The sequence below is a fragment of the Oncorhynchus gorbuscha genome, linkage group LG16 (genome assembly GCF_021184085.1).
Source record: "Oncorhynchus gorbuscha isolate QuinsamMale2020 ecotype Even-year linkage group LG16, OgorEven_v1.0, whole genome shotgun sequence".
NCBI classification, from domain to species: domain Eukaryota; kingdom Metazoa; phylum Chordata; class Actinopteri; order Salmoniformes; family Salmonidae; genus Oncorhynchus; species Oncorhynchus gorbuscha.
Window position 1 is genome coordinate 18,897,155 of NC_060188.1, and position 24,520 is coordinate 18,921,674.

The 24,520-nt window shown below is 45.4% G+C and overlaps 1 protein-coding gene across 2 annotated transcripts in view; it reads right to left on the reverse strand.

The window, feature by feature from the left end:
* LOC123999132 (myosin-10-like) overlaps positions 1 to 24,520 on the reverse strand; it is an 82,418-nt gene that overhangs the window by 24,658 nt on the left and 33,240 nt on the right. Inside the window, exons 4-11 of one of the 2 annotated variants that reach the window (XM_046304576.1) lie at positions 10,306 to 10,333; positions 7,978 to 8,080; positions 7,420 to 7,452; positions 3,949 to 4,041; positions 3,169 to 3,232; positions 2,282 to 2,380; positions 1,910 to 2,053; positions 1,729 to 1,824 (exon numbers count right to left, since the gene is read on the reverse strand). In XM_046304576.1, the coding sequence (XP_046160532.1) occupies positions 1,729 to 1,824; positions 1,910 to 2,053; positions 2,282 to 2,380; positions 3,169 to 3,232; positions 3,949 to 4,041; positions 7,420 to 7,452; positions 7,978 to 8,080; positions 10,306 to 10,333 (660 nt within the window). The remainder of the gene's footprint in view (positions 1 to 1,728; positions 1,825 to 1,909; positions 2,054 to 2,281; positions 2,381 to 3,168; positions 3,233 to 3,948; positions 4,042 to 7,419; positions 7,453 to 7,977; positions 8,081 to 10,305; positions 10,334 to 24,520) is intronic. The other variant, XM_046304577.1, reaches the window with a different exon arrangement.

Here is a 24,520-nt window from a genome sequence, read left to right on the forward strand (position 1 = left end):
GGGGGGGAACCCAGACAGGCCGACCACAACAGTGAATCAACCCCCCAGGTGACAGATCCCCCCCCAGGGACGGCACGAGAGAGCCCCAGCAAGCCAGTGACTCAGCCCCCGTAACAGGGTTAGAGGCAGAGAATCCCAGTGGAAAAAGGGGAACCGGCCAGGCAGAGACAGCAAGGGCGGTTCGTTGCTCCAGAGCCTTTCCGTTCACCCTCCCACTCCTGGGCCAGACTACACTCAATCATATGACCCACTGAAGAGATGAGTCTTCAGTAAAGACTTAAAGGTTGAGACCGAGTTTGCGTCTCTGACATGGGTAGGCAGACCGTTCCATAAAAATGGAGCTCTATAGGAGAAAGCCCTGCCTCCAGCTGTTTGCTTAGAAATTCTAGGGACAATTAGGAGGCCTGCGTCTTGTGACCGTAGCGTCGTATAGGTATGTACGGCAGGACCAAATCAGAGAGTAGGTAGGAGCAAGCCCATGTAATGCTTTGTAGGTTAGCAGTAAAACCAGAAATCAGCCCTTGCTTTGACAGGAAGCCAGTGTAGAGAGGCTAGCACTGGAGTAATATGATCAAATTTTTGGTTCTAGTCAGGATTCTAGCAGCCGTATTTAGCACTAACTGAAGTTTATTTAGTGCTTTATCCGGTGTAGCCGGAAAATAGAGCATTGCAGTAGTCTAACCTAGAAGTGACAAAAGCATGGATTAATTTTTCTGCATCATTTTTGGACAGAAAGTTTCTGATTTTTGCAATGTTACGTAGATGGAAAAAAGCTGTCCTTGAAATGGTCTTGATATGTTCTTCAAAAGAGAGATCAGGGTCCAGAGTAACGCCGAGGTCCTTCACAGTTTTATTTGAGACGACTGTACAACCATTAAGATTAATTGTCAGATTCAACAGAAGATCTCTTTGTTTCTTGGGACCTAGAACAAGCATCTCTGTTTTGTCCGAGTTTAATAGTAGAAAGTTTGCAGCCATCCACTTCCTTATGTCTGAAACACATGCTTCTAGCGAGGGCAATTTTGGTGCTTCACCATGTTTCATTGAAATGTACAGCTGTGTGTCATCCGCATAGCAGTGAAAGTTTATCAACTGACCATTAATGCAGAGCAACGTGCCAGAAAGAAATGAAAAAATGACACATTTATTCCTACTAGCCATCTCCTTCTGAAGTAAAATAAGTAAAATACAGACACGCAGCATGAGCCCCGGGGTATAACATACCTGATATGGACCGCTACAATGTGCCTGCATGTCTTTATATTAACACAATTCGGACTGTCACTGCAGGAGTTCTGAGGAATCTGACCTCAGTTCAGTGAAGTGTCTCTGCGCTGCCAGACTTCATACTGTACTAAGGACAGACATCTGGAGCTGCTGACGCTTTGCTATCCTTGTCTCAGCCACAACGGTGAAGGATGACTCTACTCTGCTAGTGTTGTGATTCCAGCTGACTCACACTAAGACCCAATACTGATTTCAGCAGAATTTTAATGAAGCTGTTCTGCAGTAAATTATGTGGCCCAAGTGACTGTTTTTGAGGCTGAGCAGCATATTGTGGGAGGATGATCAATGTTTAAGACTTGCAGCCCAGAGAGTAAGCTCACTGTAAACTGGGACAATGTATTTTCAGCTGTGTGGTGAGAAATGGTCCAACTTAAGCTGGATGATTTCAAAGTGCTGGAGTGTTGGTTGGATTATGTATGGCCTCTGATGGTATAGCATTACCTGTGTTCTCAGGCATGGAGGCCTGGTCTGTGTTCCTCTCCTTCTTGAAGACAACGTTACCAAACTGTAGTACTGCAGACACCACCTTCAGCATGCCTGCAACCACAAGGGAGAGTAAATCAGACAAGAGGCGAGGAAAGACATTGATACTACACGCATGGTCTAGGGTGTGTATACTCACATACAATCTCCTCATGGGAGAAGCTCATGATGTGCATGGCATCCATGGTCTCCTGGAAGTTGTCCTTGTCCTGCTGGCCAGGGATGGTAATGTTGCCATTGGACAGGAAGCGGTAGTTGTTGAAGCCCTCCAGGAGCAGGTCAGCTGAGAGGACAGGGGTAGGGGGAGACAAATCAAAAACCAGTGTACTATAACAGAACAGCCAAGACTTATAACATGAGATGAAATAATGAAATGGCATATACAATATTGAACGAGCCATTTCTGGCACAGAACATTGAAAAACTGAAAATAATAGACATAGTTGTGATACTTCTTGCAGAATACACTATTGACAACCATTATAATTGGAATGGTGTATAAAATAGTGACTTTTGAGGTGCTCCCCTGCTCCTGCCAGAAGCTGGTAGAAGACATGGAAGGTCCTCTCGTCTTTGGCCTGGCGAACGGCCCTGGACTTCTCCAGAAGGTCTGGTAGTCAGGGAGTCAAGGTCCAAAGGAGCAATGCCATCATTCCTGTGCTGGTAAACGGCTTACTGGTTATTGTGCCATGTCTAGCAGAATCTTCTCAAACATACAATGGATTGGTATGAATTGCTGCTTCTTGCTATACTCGTATGATATACTGTAAAATAATAAGTGTTTATTTCTGTTAATGCCAATCTCAATAGACTTTAATATGTTAAATGCGGTCCCAATCTAGAGATACTGGGCATAATTAGCTGGCCCTGAAATTGTAAAGTCATGTGTTTCTGATCATTTGTGTCTGAGTACAGGGTGTTTTGTCTAAAGAGCGACCATTTTGGACTTCAGGTAAGAGCTCAACTGTGCACATTACTGGACCTTAGTTTTACAGGAGACTGAAATGCCCACTGAGTGGGTTGCTATTTAGTCAGTGTTTCCAGAAACCTTGACTACCACCATCTCAGAAAGAGCAATGCCTGTACAGCACACATCACACTGCTTTATAAATCATACTTTCTGCAACGCCAAATCTTGCACATGCTATTCTTGAGGGACACAAATTTGACATTTCTCACAAGCATAACGACCAGATATAATTAAATCTTAGAAAACTAAAACCAGAGTATGAATATATCTAGCTCTAAGAAGTCTATCCACTATCTGGTGAGCACTCTGCATTGAAGTGTGGCACAAATCCCAGAGCCCCTTGAGCCAAACCCCGACTATGTATGTACATCTGCAGACTCCTACATCCCCTCCCCCTTCACTTCCCAGTCTCCCATCTTTGAGGATACAGGTCTCGATATTGGCCCCAACAATGTAGCCGGTCACGTCAAAGTTGACTCTGATGAACTTGCCCTGTAGGGTGGGATACAAACTGTGTAAGGCAGCAGTTCTAAACATTGTGTGACATTGTAGGCCTCCGTGAGCCCAAAAGTCCCCACTGAGTCAACAGTGTCACTTCTGCAGACATCCGTGAAGTATAATGTCAGTTCTGGTCAGAAGTGGGGATACACTGAGTGTGTGTGTGTTGTCAGTTCTGGTCAGAAGTAGGGATACACTGAGAGTGTGTATGTGTTGTCAGTTCTGGTCAGAAGTAGGGATACACTGTGAGTGTGTATGTGTTGTCAGTTCTGGTCAGAAGTAGGGATACACTGTGAGTGTGTATGTGTTGTCAGTTCTGGTCAGAAGTAGGGATACACTGTGAGTGTGTATGTGTTGTCAGTTCTGGTCAGAAGTGGGGATACACTGAGAGTGTGTATGTGTTGTCAGTTCTGGTCAGAAGTGGGGATACACTGTGAGTGTGTATGTGTTGTCAGTTCTGGTCAGAAGTGGGGATACACTGTGAGTGTGTATATGCATGCCAGGATTATGGAAAGCGCATTGCCGTGCTCTTTAGCAGACAGTGTTCTCCTTCATACACTATTTCACTGTATTCTGGAGAGGAAGGTCCTACAATACCTATTTACACAGAGGGTCTGTGTACAGACAGTCTACAAATGTGTACATAAAACATACAGTACAGCTGTCACATTCAAGACTATTTGTATCCAAGTGTAGCTTTTTGAACTTACGAAACGTGACGAGTTGTCGTTTTTCACCGTCTTGGCATTGCCAAAGGATTCAAGGATGGGGTTGGCTTGCAGAAGCTGCCGTTCCAGCTCGCCCTGTAAAGTGAGGGAGAAACTGAGTGATAGAGCCAGTTAATACCGCCACCACCTAAACCAGCCATGAACCGCTAATGAAAGATGTATTAAATCGGTATGGACAAGTGCCATTGCTTTCACCACAGGGTGGACATGGGAAGTAAAACGAGTGTGAGAATGGAGCCTCTGTTATGCAGTAGACATCTGCTATATTTCTACTGAATGAATAACCCATTAAAAGTATGATGTCAGTAAGATGACATTGTACCCAATTATTTCATACAATGTTGAGAAACACTAAATGTAAACCATATGGTTCAGCTCATCTGCAAAACGGAAGATTCAGTGCACTCTTGACTGAGGCTTTCTTTATTAATGCATTCCTCAATATCAATACCAGTCTTTGGAGAGAAAAATACATTTTTGTTTGACTGAACACAAAATGATGCAGCACTAGAATCCTCCTCAAAAGGCCTGAACATAATGCTTTTATATCAGATGTGGCGGTCGTGTTATACTCCTATTAACATCTGGGACTAAATATTATTCTGTTTATAATATTATACAGTTTAATAATATTATGTCAAAACATACACCAACTGATTAATTCGAGCTAATGAGCAGAGCGAATACAAGCCTACTGTATGAATCGTGTAGACAGAGGTTTAAATGCTGTTTATATGCTGCTGGTCATGTCCATCACAGGTTGGAGGGCATAGCCAGCCACAGGGCATAGCCAGCCACAGGGCATAGCCAGCCACAGGGCATAGCCAGCCACAGGGCATAGCCAGCCACAGGGCATAGCCAACCACAGGGCATAGCCAACCACAGGGCATAGCCAACCACAGGGCATAGCCAACCACAGGGCATAGCCAACCACAGGGCATAGCCAACCACAGGGCATAGCCAACTGTCGCATAGGGATTGAGAGGCCACTAGTCTACTTCTTCCCCACATACAGTGAGGACAGAGGGTAAAAAGCAGCACTGCCTGCAGTAACTAAAGTGAGACATTGTGGGGTGGTGAGAGCATTCCTGTGGTTGTGACGCTGCTCACATGCACCCTCCACTTCTGGGAGGCACTGCTGTGACGGGCGGTGGCTACTTCCCAAATCCTCGAGCGGTGGGGGCATTCCACCATCCCACACCTCGCCCCCTTTACCCACTCTAACCAGGGCGCTGGCTTTTTGGGCACAACAGAAATAGCACCGCAACCAGCCAGCCTGTACTGCCCTGGTTTCTCTTGATGGGACACTGGGGCCAGGTTTTTGTTGACCCGGTGGGCCAGAGTTCTGTGATTTTAAAGGTTGTGGGGTAGCGCTGCCCAGCCCCACCACAGATATGTGGGACAGGCTCAGCCTACATACGGGTGAGTGAGAGAGTAGGGCAGAGAGATGTAGGGCTGCTGCCAGAAGGACTGGGGTCTGGCCCACTTAAACATACTGCAGCCTCTACCGTGTAGATGTGTCGCAGCCAACCCTGAAGCACATCCTATAACTCAGGTTTCTAGAGTTTGAGAAATACACTACAGAGCATACATACACTAAACCCCTGGTTCCAGACAAGACACATTATTAACATAATGTTGTCTGAATAGTTAAACATGTCAACGTAAGAGAAGGAGGCATCATCGGGGTAGATTGTGTTTAATTAGCTCAATGACTCCACATATATCATTTCCAGTGGAATGAGACTGGAGTCGGGGTGCCTGGCGGGGCAGAACACGACATGAGGACTATTTTTCTGTCAGGAGCTCAACTCAGGGTGGAAATCAGATCTAAACTGTACAGATCACATGGAGGTATTGAGTTCCTCCTCCCACTGTCTGGATCAGAGTCAGAGAGCTGCTCCAGTCAAACCTCTCTCTCCTGATGGCTGGACGCTAAAGAAGGGTCATGTGTACATTTTCACTCCCTCTTATCCTTTACCTACTACACTGCACAATACCTCCCTACCTCCCTAATGCACAAACATTGTATCAGATCAATGCAATACTTCCACAGCTCTGCCCCACTGAAAAATCCCCAAGCTGCTGGGTGTCTGGGGCCCACTCTTCTATCAGAGCTGCTACTTGGCCCCCAGCCCCCCCCTCTCCTCCCTCCCATTATCCCCTCGCTCCACATTCCTCTGACCCGTGCTCATAGGGTTCCTAGCTGGACACAGAGGCAGCGTGGTGTGTGAGGGCAGTGGGCTGTAGTGGACTGGTGTATTCTGGCACATGGACTCAGGTACAGAGTTACAGCCAGGATAACGCCACACATCAACACTACATATACACAACCTGGGTGAGTGTCATTTGTTTTAGGGGGTGTTTAATCTTAGCAGCATCTGCTTCAGCAAAGCATAGCTTTACAGAGGGGGAAAAAAGGTTTTGGGAAAGAAAAATAGCTCCTGGGCAAACTGAGTGGGGGGACAATGAGGGCCAGTAAATATCTCATTTACACTCAGAAGTATCCACAGTGGAGTATTCAGTTGGAAGTCTCTGTGGGGGGAACAGTGGATCATGAATCAAGCTGAAAAAAATGATGCGCGGTGTATTAGTCCCAGGTGAGCCTCTATTGTTACTGAAGCATGCCCATGTTATGCAGCAGAGAGACAATAGTAGCTTAATTTCATTCCCAAAGACGTCTAAGTGAGGATTGAGATGGGGACATGAAGGTCACAGCATTCCCACATCACTGACCCAACATGTGGTTATTGATTAGGAACATTCAAAAGCAACAGCTACTCACAGACTGTACTGTAGGACAGGAATCCACTGTGTGTGAAGGAGTAGTCAGGTGTTATTATGGACACAAACAGTATTCGTGTGGCCGTGGGCATTAACAGTGCATTAAAGGTATTTGAAGCTATGCCAAAGGCTTTCTGAGCTAATCAGATGAAAAGCTAGCACGAATAAAGGAGAATGGTTGAGATATTAGAGGTTTGTTGTGGAAGAGGGTTTGGAGAGCCACATTCTGATGTGATTTCACAGTTCACACCAAATCCTCTCATTGCCCTGGACATTCAAAGTGGGAATAACAAAGATAAATATGACTGGAACCTAAACACAAAAAGCACATGCATATGGGGTTAGTTGTTGTTCTAAGGTCACAGAAAATGAACAGTCACTGTTTTCAAATGACAAAATATTTCTTTCACTTTTTAAGGCTTACTGTATGTTGACACTGTTGGGCATTTCCTTTAAATAAACCCAAAACAACTGATAAAACACAATGTAATACGAGTCTGTCGGTTTGATAGCAGACTTAAACGTTTTGCCAGCACAAACAAATAGCACATATACTGTAGCCAGCAGAGATAAGTTCATGGGAAAAGACAGTACAGTGTGATTTCGGGAAGGGCATGCAAAAACATCCAAACTGAGCACAAGTGTTTTAGAAAGTGGGGAAACACTTGCCTGGAGCTTGTTCAACGCTTTAGGGGATTCGGGCTGTTTGTTTCAGGTAATAAACAAAGGGAAGGGTTAGACCTGGAGGTGCTTCTGGCAAACACAAGCCATAAGCAGTGAACCTACTGGTGGCTAACATTATCCTGCTAACATTATCCTGCTAACCTTATCCTGCTAACATTATCCTGCTAACATTATCCTTCTAACATTATCCTGCTAACATGATCCTTATCCTGCTAACATTATCCTGCTAACATTATCCTGCTAACATTATCCTTCTAACATTATCCTGCTAACATTAGTCTCTGACAGAGTGGCACTGAGCACCACAGAGCTGGAGCGGAGACCGTTCAGGTGGTACACAACAACAAACTGATTAGACTCCACTGGAGGAGCTACGTTAGCCATTAGCATCAGTAGTCATTAAACTAGAACACATTGTTTAGAAGTAAGTGGAGTACACACTGTGGTAAAGCCTCTGCCTTTGGGTCCGGCATGGACACATTGGAGGGTTTAACAGGAGGAGTTCAGGAAGGGAATAGGGAAGGAGGGAATGGAAACACTCACAGGAATGTTGTGGTCTTTGCGTCCTTTGTGTGACGAGGCGACGTGGGCCAGGTACTGGATGACCTTTTTGGTGTTTTCTGTCTTGCCGGCACCGGACTCGCCTCTGTGTGAGGAGGAGACAGACAGGACCAATACATATCAGATTAAAACAGAGGAAGAGAGGATGAGGAGAGAGAGAGGAGGGGGCATGGAGGGATGAGGGAGAGCAAAGAAACTGTTCTAATCTACTACCAAGCAGGCCTCATAAAATAAATAACATTTCAGCACTGTTGAACACTTCCAGCAAATAGTTGCATAACCCTTTGTCTACTGTTATGAATGTACCTTTGGTTGCTAGACAGAGCCAAGCTTCCTGGAAGGCTTCCACATATATTCTCAACCAAATACAGTCAAAACACATAAACGACCCAGCCCAGCCATAGGCTCATCATGTCAGATGGGGTGGCTCTGCTCAGCCCTGGGACATACTATAGACTAGAGAGAGTCTGATACTGTTGTTTGTTTTGCCTGCTCTGCTGATTTTAACTCCAGGGTCCTGTGGTTGGGTGGGCAGGTCTCCAGGGTTTCTAGGCTCTGCTTTTGGCCCGGCTCTAATGACAGGGATGTCCACAGCTCCGCCAGGACCCAACTCTCACTCCCCTCCAGACCCAGCACACAGCCACATACCCGTGGCTTTACCATAGCCAGCTATTAGCTCTCCACACAGAATGCTGTCTTAATGGATAAATGGCCAGAGTGCAACTCAATGTGAGTCTCCTCCTCTACACTTTGTATATGGGTGGTGTGGGGGTATAGTGTAATATATGTTAATCAAAAGCCATTTCAAATTAATTTGATGTCATATTACAATTGTGAGAACAGTGAGATGTTTTAGGTTGAAATGACAACATGAATTAGTCACTCTTCTTATTCAAGCACAAGGTAGCCAGGTCATCAGTGTGTAAGGCCTGTGACTCTTACATCAGTGTGTCACACTCTTAAGGTGTGAGATTCCACAGGTCTTTGACCCACTTTCTGTTCTGTAAACCAAATTACTTACTCAGCATGTGGACTGGCATGTAAACCAGTACTCACTGGTTTTCAATGACAGGGAGACTGGATTCTCTCTCAGATAGTACAACAGAGTAGGTTTCTGGCCAGACATGACAACTTTATAAGATGGTGTAAGATTGGTGTGCTTATTGCTGTCATAATGGGTCAGTCTAAATGAGATCATTGGCATATAGCACTCAAGAACTCGGGAAGTAGCATCCTGGCCAACAGGGGGTGTAATTGTTTGAAGAACTTGTACCAAACCACACTCATAACTCCCTCTACTCTGCACAAAGTTGCTCAAAGGTCAACTTAGTTCCATAACTAGATAAAGCTTTTTAGATCTAGTCCATAATTGAGAACCAGCAGGATGGCAGGACCTTGCTAATCACTTCAATATAACTCCCATTCTGACCAACTAACAGATGCTAATGCTGCTCACTTCACTCCCACATACTGTAGGCTTGTTCTGCCTTCTTCCCTGAGTCTAAGAGCTCGACTGTAAATCTGAAAGGAGTGACTGGGGTGCAACTCTGCATGGAGGAAATCACCTAAATTGAACTCAAGGACAAGACGCGGTACGTCACTGCGACCCTACTTAAGGTGCAGCCACATCAGTCTCAGCGCCAGACAGGTTACTTTTCCAGCTCATAAAGCCACTGAGTCTCCTCTGGAATCGGCCCTCCTTAAAAAAAACAACCTCTACCCTCTGAGACCTCTTTGAGAGATGGTGTCAGAGCAGGACTTGGCAGGCTGAGGCGATCTGTTTTCCTTACTGGGCAGTTTAATGAGGTAATGTTTCAGGAGCAGGACAGCTAGCATACTGACGGAGCAGAGCAGAGGCCCCTGAGAACATCCTCAGGCGTCATCAGGTGCATTAGCATGATGCAGTTTAGATAAAGGTTTGGGATGATAATATACCTCTGATATGGAACACTGAAATATACACATAACTATTTTTGATATGTTAAATTTAGTCAATGTCATTACCCCCATTTGATTATCTCGACTAACCTGTAGCCCTGCACATTGACTAGGTACCCCCTGTGTTATGTTATTGTTATTTAATCTTATTGTGTTACTTTTTATTTCATACTTTAGTTTTTGAGGAAATATTGTCTTTACTCTATTTCTTGAACTGCTTTGTTGGTTTGGGGCTTATAAGTGTATTCGGTGCATGTGACAAATTCGATTTGATTTGATTTGAAAAGCAAGCCGTTTTCAATCATGTAAAATGTTTCAGTGAAATGTGAGTGAAAAGGATGTCAATAGAAATGATCCCAACAGAGTACTCACGTGCAAAGGATTGATTGGTCTTCACGATCTGTGGGGGAAAAAACAAAAAGACAGAGTCAGAATCAGCCTATTCCACTACAGATAATGTGCTCACACACACACACACACACACACACACACACACACACACACACACACACACACACACACACACACACACACACACACACACACACACACACACACACACACACACACACACACACAATTTCATGACATCCAGACAAGAAATTAACACCCCCCCCATGCAGTGTTTATGTCAACAGGAGTCCCCTGGCCTGCAGTGACAGTGGGGTCGTGTTCTGCCCCAGCAGACACTGAGGAGTGTGATCAGATCAGCCTTACAGCCCATTCATAAAGACTCTAGCTGTATGAGAGACAGTCATGCTGTGTCAGGGTCAGCTCTTAACACGCATTTCATTTCAAAAGAGATTTCGATCCATAGCAGATTGGACATGCCTAGTCCTAAACTCTGAGGGCAGCCATGTAGACTACAAATCCTAGGATCCACAGAGGACTGCTCTGACACCCTGGCTCGGTGGTTGAGGAGGTGCTTGATATGATCAAATCATGCCCTAATTTCATCCATATATTGAAAAACAAGATATTCAATATGACAGAACTACTAAAGTTGAACACCCAGTTGCAGGGAATTCCTAGATGAAAGCCGCCAACTTGGCAAGCGTCTTCCTCCATGCTGCAAGGCAAGTGTTTCATCCAGTAAACACAGGCAACGAACAAGGTTCAAAAGTACTGGGCCTAAGTCTCAGATGTAGCTGGATATCACTGAGTGTATGCAGGTGCTCTGAAACTAGTGCATAATAATGCTTCTATAACCTTTTATTCTGCCAACGGTGTTATGATAAGATCCCTAGCTAGCTACCTTTCGTTGGCTACTAAATTAAATCAATATTCCATTTAATTTGGAATGGCAAGCCAGACAAAATTAAACAGGCCTATTTATATAATGAATATGAATTCAGCGGGCTCTCACCAAAGGATTCATCATACAACAGGTATACTTTATTCAGATTACAACCTCTTACTTGAAAATGAAATAATCTCCAAAATATCAAAAAATAAATAAATTTAAATTTTACCCCCTTTTCGTGGTATTCAATTGTTAGTAGTTACTACCCTGTCTCATCGCTACAACTCCTGTACGGGCTCGGGAGAGACGAAGGTCAAAAGCCATGCGTCCTCCGAAACACAACCCAACCAAGCCGCACCGCTTCTTAACACAGCACGCATCCGCCCGGAAGCCAGCCGCACCAATGTGTCGAAGGAAACACCGTGCACCTGATAACCTGGTTAGCGTGCAGTGTGCCCGGCCCGCCAGAGGAGTCGCTAGTGCGCGATGAGACAACCGGCCAAACCCTCCCTAACCCCAATTTCAGTTTAATCCACCAGAAAAGACAGAACAAATATTACATCCAATATTATGGTTAAACTCAAATATACTAATTGATTAAAAAAAACTATATAACAAAAAAAATGCTATGATCTTTGTAAATTATATAATAAATAGGACTGGTGGAATTGTCACACATGCAGCTAACAAAAATATATGGAAATGTCTGCTCTAAATTACAACATATATATATATGCCATTTAGCAGACGCTTTTATCCAAAGCGACTTACAGTCATGTGTGCATACATTCTACGTATGGGTGGTCCCGGGGATCGAACCCACTACCCTGGCGTTACAAGCGCCATGCTCTACCAACTGAGCTACAGAAGGACCACACCAACTAATTGCAGCATTACCTCAAATGGAAGAGGCAAGTGGAAGGTGTAAAAAGTAAGGAACTTGTCTGTCGGCCCTGCATTAAATAACAAAATATGGAAAGTTGTGATAAATATAAAATTTAAGGACGAAAAAAATGCATTGACTGCTGTGCCATATAGATTGCAAAATAGTTCATGACACTTGGTTTACGTACTGATACACAAAATGGCGCTGGATTCCAAAAAGTTTTTCCAATTTAAATTATTACACAAAATTCTTGCTACCAATAGAATGTTATATATATGGGAGATACAACCATCCAGCTCTGCAGATTTTGCTATAAAGAGAATAGAATCATTAAATAATTTGTTCTGGTTCTATCGATATGTAGCTTGTTTTTGGTCGCAGTTTGGTCGCAGTTTTTTGGTCGCAGTTTCAGGAATCTGCAAATAGCACTGCTGGGTGATTTAAAAGTCATAGTCAATCCACCAATAATATAATAATACTCTTAGCAAAAATGTTTATCTTTAATTGACAATATGTAAAAATCTGTGAATAGAAAGGTTCAGAACTTTTGGCAAATAGAAATCAAAACTGGATGGTGTTCAGAGATGGATGGGAGGGGTTGAAGGGAGCTGAAGGGCGGGACTAAACATAACAAGATAACTAAATGTAAAATATACTGGGTCAGTAAAATTTATAAAAAGGTTCAGAATTTTTGTGAAACAGCACAGTTGAAAAATACATGGCAAATCAAATCAAAACTGGATGGTCTTCAGAGATAGATGGGAGGGGTTTGGTAGTGGATAGGACTAAATCAAAACTAGATGGTCTTCAGAGATAGATGGGAGGGGTTTGGTATTGGATAGGACTAAATCAAAACTATATGGTCTTTGGAGATAGATGGGAGGGGTTTGGTATTGGATAGGACTAAATCAAAACTAGATGGTCTTCAGAGATAGATGGGAGGGGTTTGGTATTGGATAGGACTAAATCAAAACTAGATGGTCTTCAGAGATAGATGGGAGGGGTTTGGTATTGGATAGGACTAAATCAAAACTAGATGGTCTTCAGAGATAGATGGGAGGGGTTTGGTATTGGATAGGACTAAATCAAAACTATATGGTCTTCAGAGATAGATGGGAGGGGTTTGGTATTGGATAGGACTAAATCAAAACTATATGGTCTTCGGAGATAGATGGGAGGGGTTTGGTATTGGATAGGACTAAATCAAAACTAGATGGTCTTCAGAGATAGATGGGAGGGGTTTGGTATTGGATAGGACTAAATCAAAACTAGATGGTCTTCAGAGATAGATGGGAGGGGTTTGGTATTGGATAGGACTAAAAACAAACAAAAGATAACTATTGTAAAATATACTGTGTCTGTAAAATGTATAGTATGTATAAGCTGGAAGTAGAAGCCAAAGTGTTGTTGTCCATTAGTTTAATACAATTAGGGGAGGGGTGATAGTGTTAGGAAAAATAATAAAGGAAAATATATATTTAGGGGATTGGAAATTATGCAAACAATTACATTGATGGAAGCCAAAATCTATCTTCAAAATTAAAGCTGATCCACCTGATCTAAAAGTCAATGTTCAAACAGCCTAGACCATGGCTCTCCAACCCTGTTCCTGTACATATACCCTCCTGTAGGTTTTATCTCCAACCCTGTTCCTGGAGAGATACCCTCCTGTAGGTTTTATCTCCAACCCTGTTCCTGTACATATACCCTCCTGTAGGTTTTATCTCCAACCCTGTTCCTGGAGAGATACCATCCTGTAGGTTTTATCTCCAACCCTGTTCCTGGAGAGATACCCTCCTGTAGGTTTTATCTCCAACCCTGTTCCTGTACATATACCCTCCTGTAGGTTTTATCTCCAACCCTGTTCCTGGAGAGATACCATCCTGTAGGTTTTATCTCCAACCCTGTTCCTGGAGAGATACCCTCCTGTAGGTTTTATCTCCAACCCTGTTCCTGTACATATACCCTCCTGTAGGTTTTATCGCCAACCCTGTTCCTGGAGAGATACCCTCCTGTAGGTTTTATCTCCAACCCTGTTCCTGGAGAGATACCCTCCTGTAGGTTTTATCTCCAACCCTGTTCCTGGAGAGATACCCTCCTGTAGGTTTTATCTCCAACCCTGTTCCTGTACATATACCCTCCTGTAGGTTTTATCTCCAACCCTGTTCCTGGAGAGATACCCTCCTGTAGGTTTTATCTCCAACCCTGTTCCTGGAGAGATACCCTCCTGTAGGTTTTATCTCCAACCCTGTTCCTGGAGAGATACCCTCCTGTAGGTTTTATCTCCAACCCTGTTCCTGGAGAGATACCCTCCTGTAGGTTTTATCTCCAACCCTGTTCCTGGAGAGATACCCTCCTGTAAGTTTTATCGCCAACCCTGTTCCTGTACATATACCCTCCTGTAGGTTTTATCTCCAACCCTGTTCCTAGAGAGATACCCTCCTGTAGGTTTTATCGCCAACCCTGTTCCTGCACCTATACCCTCCTGTAGGTTTTATCTCCAACTCTGTTCCTGGAGAGAACCCTCCTGTAGGTTTTATCTCCAACCCTGTTCCTGGAGAGCCAGCGACTTCTAGGATTTTGCTCCAACCGTAATCAAGCGCACCTGATACTAATAATTAGCTGGTTGATAAGCTGAATCAGCGAGGTTACAAATGGGGTTGGAGTCAAAACTTACAGGATGGTAGCTCTCCAGGAACAGGGCCGGAGACCCCTGGGTTAAAAGCATAGAGACAGATGCTAGATAGATCCGTGTTCTGCCAGAGAAATACCTGCTGCAGCTGCTGTCCTCATGATTCTCCTTCTGCCTCTCATTATTCACCCCCTCAGCCCACTCATGACTCAGCATCTATTCATCTACTCTAACAAGAACCTGCTCTGTGGACTGGACAGTAACTCGACTCTTTTTTTCTCCATAGATTGACTCTGATGAAGCTCTTTAGTGGGTGTTGTGGAGGCATGCCAGTTTATCGGAGTGGCTATCAACCCCAAAAATGTAATGGAACAGGACCTGTCGGAATGATGTGACAGGCACTCTCTCAACCCCAGAATGTATGGGAAATGAAATCACAAAGTTATTTGGGGATAGGTGACATAGCTGACATGACACAGTGACACCAGAAGGTATATCATCCAGAGGGATGTAACACACAGAGTCAACACAATGAGGGTCTCTGGGTAGGAAGCTATTTGAGTCCAGATGGAAACATCTTGTAAATTCATAGCCACTGAGGCCCCTCTGTGTTTGGATAACCTTTTCTCCTAAAATGCAGACAAAGTTCTGACGCTGTAAGGATGGAGTCCTCGACCTTCATGGGAAGAAAGACAGACAGAGGTTGTTTCATTTCCTGTGGAAATCCTCCAAACATACCTTAAATTCCTAAACATCAACATCACTGGGAGGAATGCCCCCTCCACTAATACCACCAACTCTTACCACCTCCATCAATATCTAACCAGTATTGCTGTGCTCCCCAATCTCTGAATGGGTTTGATTTCACAGCCCCGCTGCTGTAGGTTACACTGTTAAAGTTGGCTTGTCACGTTAAAATGTGTCTGTGTAGCCCCGGCATTACAGACAACCACGCTGTGAGTGGTCTGTCCCCAGCAGAGAATATCCCCTACACTGTCTGCTGAACCAGCAGCCTGCCGGACGCCCCTAAATCTACCCACCCTGGGGACGACGCTTTGAGCCAGGGAGAGAGTGGGAAAGGGGTGAAGTGAGGACACACTGATTCTTTGTGTACATGTGCATCATGAATAGCTCATGAATCCACTGCAATTCTTTAAAGAGAAAGGCATATTGTAAACGGTGAAAATTGACATGACAGCTACAGTGGATGGTTATAGATGAAACAGTCAGAGCACTCTCAGAAGGGATCAGAGGGACACGAGCTTACTGTGTATGTGTTGGTGACAACTCTGGTCCTATTGCAACCTCTTCCCTCTCTGTGTCTCTGACATAGCTCTGTCCTCACTCCCTAAAAACTCATTGTGCCTCAGCTCCATTCAGACTCACCCTGGTAGCCCATGGTATGAGGTGTTGTCAGTGTGAGGTGGCCTGTGGAGGTCTGAGGGTGACTCAGCCACACTGAAGGTCACCATTGGATACCCTTTAAGGTCACTATTGGATACCCTTTAAGGTCACTGTGTTTACCTAACCAGCCCCATGTCCCTCTGACTAGACAGCCACAGAGGGCAGCTGTCACTGCTGGACCCTGCGTCATGGGTACATTGCTCCCCAGCCCAAGCCTATATTTGATCAGAAGATGAAGAGCTTACATGGTTTTATTAAGCCCACAGATCCGGGACTGTGACCTCATGACAGATTTGAACAATGAATCCCAGGAACAAATATAACTCTACGGATGATCATCTTTACAGTCAAATGATGGTTGGAATGATAAATCATTCATGTTGGTCACCTTTCATCAGAGGACTGACTGGCTGCCTGAATGTCTACCAGGTGTTATAGGCACAACCTTTTGTTATGTCACTATAGTGTGAACTGCTGCTGGCGACTAGTCACACTGATAAATGACCATATCGTTGAGCGCTCCAATTTCTCTGGCCTGTGGTGCTCTTTTTTTCCTCCCAGAGACACACTGTCTGTTTCTACTCATACCAGTCTACTTCTCTATTACAGACAACCTTTCCTCTGCCTCTGCCAACCCCAAAAGCTATTGCTCTCCAAATTGTACGCGTCTGATGAGAATAGCAAAACAGGACGGATGATCGATGGGTTGCTGAGTAGAAGTGGCCAGGTTCCCGACGACACTCCAAAGCTCCACAGGTCAAAGTTTGATTACTCTTCATCTCCGTGACAGAGCTTTTCACTGGGTTTTCATGAGAATAACTTTCTATTTAACTCCGATGGTTATCATCCACGTCCTGTTGATGTTCAACCAGACCTTGTAGCTGTGATCGCTTTGAATCGAAGCACCCAACACCGAGCTACATCAACTCAGATATACATGATTACAATATGATTCACATCAGAGACCAATTGCGTTTTTCAAAATGGCAGCTGAACGTCGGTAGTCAGATGATACTGATGACCTCAGCCATTGATTCATCGATCCAGTCACTGCTATAAAATGGTGTGCTGGTCTACCTACTTCCTCTGTTTTCACTTATTCTAACACTCTCCTTGTCACCTGCTTTACTCCCTCTCCACTGACGAAGGGTTAGGCCTTCAAACTGTCATTTAGCATCTTTAATTCTCTTCCAACAAGATAGTGACTTAAATTACCCGTCTCTGTGGGCCATTTATCAAAAGGCATTTCACAATCAGAAACCTGAAGATTCATTACAGGCAGAGCACAGAACCAGACACCCAATAAGCTGAAGTCATTCTGTAATGCATATCAAAGCCTAATTCTCTATGGCACATATGATCTCCACGTTCTCAGAAAGCACACTAGCTAACGGTCATTATGTGAATGTGGAAAGTTAGCTTTATTACATAGGGTAGATACTTCATACCTACCAGGATATCATTCATTTAGTACACATTGTGTTGTTATACTCACTATGGGGCTAATAACGATATTATCCAAATCTTATCATATGAAAGAGAAATGTATTGGCTCCATACATTCATTTCAATCAACTAACTGATCCAAACCCATTGGCTGGTGAAGTGAGCCAGTCTCTCCTCCATTCTCTTGTTCCCATGCACAGAGGGCTGTCTGACTGTATCCATCTGTTCTGTCCATATACGCTCTGTCCCTGGCCGTTTCCTAGATGACCAGTTTCACATACCCAGGACGGGGCAAATGAAAATAGTTCTACCAATTTCACACTCTATTGGCTCATCTCTCTCCCTCTGTCCTGGCTGATGCACTCCTCTCTTATTCTCTCCGTCCTCTGACAGAGTCCTTCTCTCCCTCTCCCTTTGCAGCCATGGCACAGAGCCAAAGTAGTATTCAGAAATAAAACAAAAGCGCCTTTGCGCCTCACAGGTCCTTGATTTGATCGAATAATCAGCAATTCCAGCACAGTTTTTGTTTCCTCCCAATGAAGTTACAAGCCACCTTCATCCTGGGCCTAACAAGAGGACAGGGTCAAATCAGTCCATACATTCATCAAGCTGTGGACTACTGAAACTCCCTTTCTGAAGGCTCAGGAAGGCTGATCTCAGTACAATCAAGCTGTCCGTCTCCTGCCATCAATTCAGAGTGAACAGTTCACTATAACCAGGGGAGAACCTATACCCCTACCAACGAAATACAACAGTTCAGATAATGATTGGGTAGACACAAACATGTCCTGGGCCTTGTTGTCTGCTGCTCCACACAGCATGCAACAACTACGGGAATGAAAGAGATGGAAGGTGGCACACAAACAATACCGCATCTAGGTCTACATAGACAAACAGCCCTCTCCTCGTCTCCCCCCCTGGGCCACGCGGCAGGAGACAGACTGGGGATCCGTTTTCCACTAATAATTTATCCCTCAGACGGATTCATCTACTCATTCCACACATTCCAGACCCCCCCCCTCAGGCCACCCCTTTTACCCCCTCAACCTCTCCCCTCCTCCCTCAACTAGCCCCCTGATCTCTCAACATTCCCATCTACTCCCCAAAACATGTCCAAGCCTCCCTAATCTTGAAAGGTAGGAGTACAGTGGAGCCCAAGTATGGATTGTAGTCTACTCCATTCCACTCTTCCTGCTGGACCACTCCAAATTCAAACAAGTCAAGGAGTCAGAGAAAATAATGGTTTTATTCTGACATCATGGGGTCTGTAGTTAGTGAAATATGATCACAGACTAGGGGAGGCAGGGTGAGAAAACAGCCTCACTGTCACTTCAACCGGATACAACACTCTTTTTCCACATCCTTCTTCCTGCTCTCATCTACTAGGACTGGTCTTTACAGCAGTAGCAATAGAAAGAGCTGTGGCCTGTTTACTCATATAGAGCAGTCAGGATGGATTCCAGGGGTACTTAAAGCCGGAGGAACAAAAGACTGAGTGTCTGTGTGAGAGAGAGTGAGGTCCCTGCCATGTCTGGGGTTTCTCACTGCTGTATTGTCAATGCTGCGACGCAGGGAGCCTAGCCCAATCTCAATACCCCCTCCACACACACACCCCCGCCAGCCTACATTCTCAGACGGGTGAACTGGTAAACACACAATTAGATCTGGCCAGTCCTCTCTGTACCTGCTCTGTGTAACTGTCACCTCTGGGCTTCTGAGCTGTTATGATAACCCACACTAACACTGTGGAGTGCTGCTGCTGAGAGGACGGGGCCAGAGAGAGAGGCCGACATGCACCGTTCATTAAAGCATTCACAACACAGTATGACTCTTCCTTCGTCTGAGGGGGATTCTGGTCATATATCCTGGTGGTAATGAAGAGCTCGTCAAGCCTAATGAATGTTGTAATGGAGACTGGGCTTTTTTCTCTCAATTTTTAAATGTATTTTACCAGGTTGTCTCATTAAAATACCTACAAAGTGATACTTTCAGACCAGTTTGACACAAAGCTGAGTGTGTCAGATCAGAAGAAGACCCTCCAGTTCTGCCAGCTAGCAGTGCATTGTGGGCTGCAGTCAGTAATCAGTTATGACTGTTGGAATTCGGATGCCCATGGTTCCCCTCACCATCAACGATGGGGTCCTGGGGCGAGGACATTCCTGTGATGTCACAGAGGGTGGCCAGGCTTCCTGGCCCGCAGCAACTGGTAGGGGTAAAGGGGAGGAGGTGTTGGGGCAGAGGAGGGGGGGGGCTGTAGACTGCACCCTTCAAGGCCATGGAAACCCAGTGACAGTAATACATAGAGAGCAGCCAGTGCATGGTGGGACAGACTTGGCAATGCAGTGGGAAAGGTAGCATGGTGTCAGTCGACTCTGATACACAGATGAGGGCATTTTAGATGTGGCATTGTAGGCCGGAAGGCAATGTGTTGCAGTGACTACTGTAGCTACAATAAATAGCTTCCCATCCTATGAGAGAGACTATTTTTTTGGTTTGACTCAATTACAGTGGAAATTGAGATCATTGACAGGAATGGAATAAGGGTCAGATAGAAGGTGATGACTGTTCCCTGTCTAGTGGATATGACAGGGGATGGTTTGTGAAGTGACCAATGGGACTAGAGGGAGAGAGATCCTGCACATTAAAGAAAGGAAGTCATTGTCCTCCCTCACACCTACCGAGGCTTCCTTCCTCCCACAACTGTTGACCCCCCCCCCCCACACACACACACACACACACACACACACACTTTGCTCATACCTCACAAAGCACATTTTCCACATGCTTCTGACGCGAGGGTGAAATGAGAAACACCTGTGAATGTGTAACAGCAGTAACAGAGGCTCATCATGGGGTTCTAATGTAGCCCTGCTGCTGGTGTCAACATCCTAGGGCTTATTGGAAACTGGAATATAATGTCTCTATTCCACTGAATTCACAGTGAGCTGCTCTGAGAGAGGATATAGAGGTACAGGAGAGTGGAATGAGAAGTCCTTGTTTTAATTCAAAGGAGGAGTAGAGATGTATTACTGTTCACTGGAGGGTTAGGTAGGTCAGACAAAGTAAAAACCCATTGCCCAGACAGACAACCAGCAGCACCAAAATAGCAGGAGACACACACTCATGTTCTCAATGCTTAGGCTAGTCACAATAGAGAGGGGGAGCCACCCTGCCCTACGTCTGATACAGCTCATCCCTGTTCAGATCCAATCCCTACGTCTGATACAGCTCATCCCTGTTCAGATCCAATCCCTACGTCTGATACAGCTCATCCCTGTTCAGATCCAATCCCTACGTCTGATACAGCTCATCCCTGTTCAGGTCCAATCCCTACGTCTGATACAGCTCATCCCTGTTCAGGTCCAATCCCTACGTCTGATACAGCTCATCCCTGTTCAGGTCCAATCCCTACGTCTGATACAGCTCATCCCTGTTCAGGTCCAATCCCTACGTCTGATACAGCTCATCCCTGTTCAGGTCCAATCCCTACGTCTGATACAGCTCATCCCTGTTCAGGTCCAATCCCTACGTCTGATACAGCTCATCCCTGTTCAGGTCCAATCCCTACGTCTGATACAGCTCATCCCTGTTCAGGTCCAATCCCTACGTCTGATACAGCTCATCCCTGTTCAGGTCCAATCCCTACGTCTGATACAGCTCATCCCTGTTCAGGTCCAATCCCTACGTCTGATACAGCTCATCCCTGTTCAGGTCCAATCCCTACGTCTGATACAGCTCATCCCTGTTCAGGTCCAATCCCTACGTCTGATACAGCTCATCCCTGTTCAGGTCCAATCCCCCTACGTCTGATACAGCTCATCCCTGTTCAGGTCCAATCCCTACGTCTGATACAGCTCATCCCTGTTCAGGTCCAATCCCTACGTCTGATACAGCTCATCCCTGTTCATCCCTGTTCAGGTCCAATCCCTACGTCTGATACAGCTCATCCCTGTTCAGGTCCAATCCCTACGTCTGATACAGCTCATCCCTGTTCAGGTCCAATCCCTACGTCTGATACAGCTCATCCCTGTTCAGATCCAATCCCTACGTCTGATACAGCTCATCCCTGTTCAGATCCAATCCCTACGTCTGATACAGCTCATCCCTGTTCAGGTCCAATCCCTACGTCTGATACAGCTCAACCCTGTTTGGACCCATTCACTAACACAACAGAAAGCAATCACTGATTTAAACATGGATGCACCTCATGCTGTTTAGAATGCAGTCACCTGTAAAACAGACTGCTATTCATCCAAGCTCTTACCTACAGAGAGCCCAGTCTGGCAGAGCCCCAGCCTATAGTCATCACTGTGAGAACTACAGAATGACTCCAACCTGTCTCCACTCTTAAATATGCTGAAAACAGGTTGAGTCCGAGCATAGAACACCTGCTGCCATCGGGGGTAATACTGTACACCCAGGTAGCTGATCTGAATTCCTTGAATTGCATATATTCCAAGGGATTTATTCCAGTGTACCATGAGGCAATCATGCAGTCCAGTCCTGTCCGTACATATCTACATTCTAAGTGTGTAGTCACTGCTACATTCTCCAGACAGCGATTCAAACACTCCCTGCTTCCACAGAAATCCTCCATGTCAGAATGTATCACATTACCAAGTGACCTGGTTGTCACAGTTCATCTGCCAACTTTCCATGCATGACACTTTCGAATAGACATCTCCCATGCTCTCATTTTATGGAGCATTTTTACATTCAGGCACTGCTGCTACTTATCCAGACAATCCAGGCAGTTTTCCACATTAACCCTCACCCCAGAGGTCCACTACGTGTGTGTTTGTTGGAAAGAGTTGGTTGTATACTGTTCTACGTGTCCCTCCTTTCCCAACCACAGTGGCTGGTGGCAGCTCCAGGGAGGGAGGGAGTGAGTGAGGGGCAGCAGCTTCAGGTAACCTCATCTCCTTGGCTCAGACTACAGCTATCCCAGCTATGTGTGACCAATGAAAACACTTCTAGACAGTTGACGGTGGTTCTCGGTCTTCACCCACCCACCCAGCAACATGTCTCCAGTGGTGCCCTGCATGCCCAGACCGTGGGTGGATTAGTGGCATTGTGTGGCCACCCAAGACACAGGCCCCAGTAAAAGATTGGACAGACCTGCAGCGCTGGGGAAGCTGCCATTATAATGGAGGTGGTTGGGCTTCCCTCTCTACCCTTCCAAAAACATGTTTCCATGTGATCTTATGGGAAGTTAATACAAAAACGTGACAACATGTGATAACATGAAACTACATTTGAAACCATGTGATCATGTGAAGTTTTCCAAAAGACCTCTAACATATGCAGCAATAAAGCACCTATTTATAATAAACTATTTCATAACAGGACTGTCATTCATAGCCATGCATGTATGTTGAGAAAACTCCCCACATCGTCAAGTGCTTTCATGGTGTCTCCATTTAACCCCGGTCTGTAATCTCAGACTCTGCTCCCTCCCACCAGTGAAACCTCTAAAAACCAGTGAACTGAGGAGAACATGTTCATGTCTCTGGTTTATTAAGGGTGCATTCTTTCCCCCTATTGCAGAGACTCAACAGTTCATGGCAGTCTGAGATCAGAGATCTATGACAAAAGCCCGCCAACAGAAATACCATTTTATACTGAATGAACTCCACAGCTGTCTGCCATTAGGGGAGCATCTGCCAACATGTGTCTATATGAGTGGGATTGTGTGTGTGTACACTGCCATTTGTCTGAAACTCTAGTACATCCACCAAAGAACAGAGAGTTATTTTCACTACAGAGAGAGGGTCCCTAACAGACACACCCCTATCTCCCCTGGGGTCCCCCCTTCTACCATACCCCCGTCCAGCCTGGCCCTTCACACCTGTGCTGTCACTCAGACCTGACCTCTTCCCTGCAGTCAACCCTCTCTGCCCCAACACAAGGCCCCCTTCTCCCAGGGAAGAGCCCTGTCGGTCCGAGCCTCCCCATACTGCACCCTGGCCCCTTCTCCAGGCAACACAAAGCCCCCATTGTGAGCCACAATACAGCCCCCCCATTTCTCTCTCGTCTGCTTTGGAGTGCAGGAGCACGTCCAGACCTACATGTCAGCAGCAGGGCATGCTTCGGACTAGGGGGTCAGAGCAGAAAGAGGGAGCCTCGTCTGTAGCAGTTCCTGAGACAGAGAGACAGTCTGAGAGAGAGAGAGTCAAACACAAACAAATGACCTGAGGAAAGGGCTACAGCCCATAATAAGCACCTAGGACTATTCAAGCTCTGCTCCTGCTGACAGCTTAGGTGCAGTGAGGCCTCGGTACGGTTCGGTTGACTAACCCCCTGACTGAAGCAAGAGGGCCAGAGATAGGGACACTGTTACTGTAAATGAGGAGAGAAAGAGAGAGAGAGAGAGAGAGAGAGAGAGAGGGTGATTGGTTGAGGCAGAAGAGAGACTGGTGAATGGTCCTTCCATAGCAATGCTAGAGCCGTAGTCTGGGCTGAAGTCAGACCACAGACATTCCACACACTTGTTCTCCTGTGTTCTCTTCACAAAGGAGGAAAAGGAAGGAACCACGTTGGGGAAAGAGAGCGCACAAAGCCACCCGGTCGTATTTTTCAGTTAACAGTGCCGTAAGTGAAAGGGTCCCAGAAAAGCCCTGGCGGGATGAGTGGAATTTTTCCTACGATGTCCTCCGAGCCAGAACATTTGAGAGAAGGGGGGAAAAAAAAGAGAGAACAAAATAAGGAATGAAAGAAAATAAGAGTGGAAATTAGATTCTCTTCTCCTCTCAGGAACTGGACAGAGAGCCATTACAGAACAGTGGGGGATCCTTAACAGCGTGAAATGGCTTTTGAAACATCAATAGAGGCAGTCTTTCCACTCACAAATGAAATGATCTGTATAAAACACTGTAAGCACTACGCAGATCAATAGTTATTTAACTATACAAGATACTGTCAATATAAGGTCAGCTACTCAGAAAGTGAGCGGACACACTAACTCCTCTGTGTGATG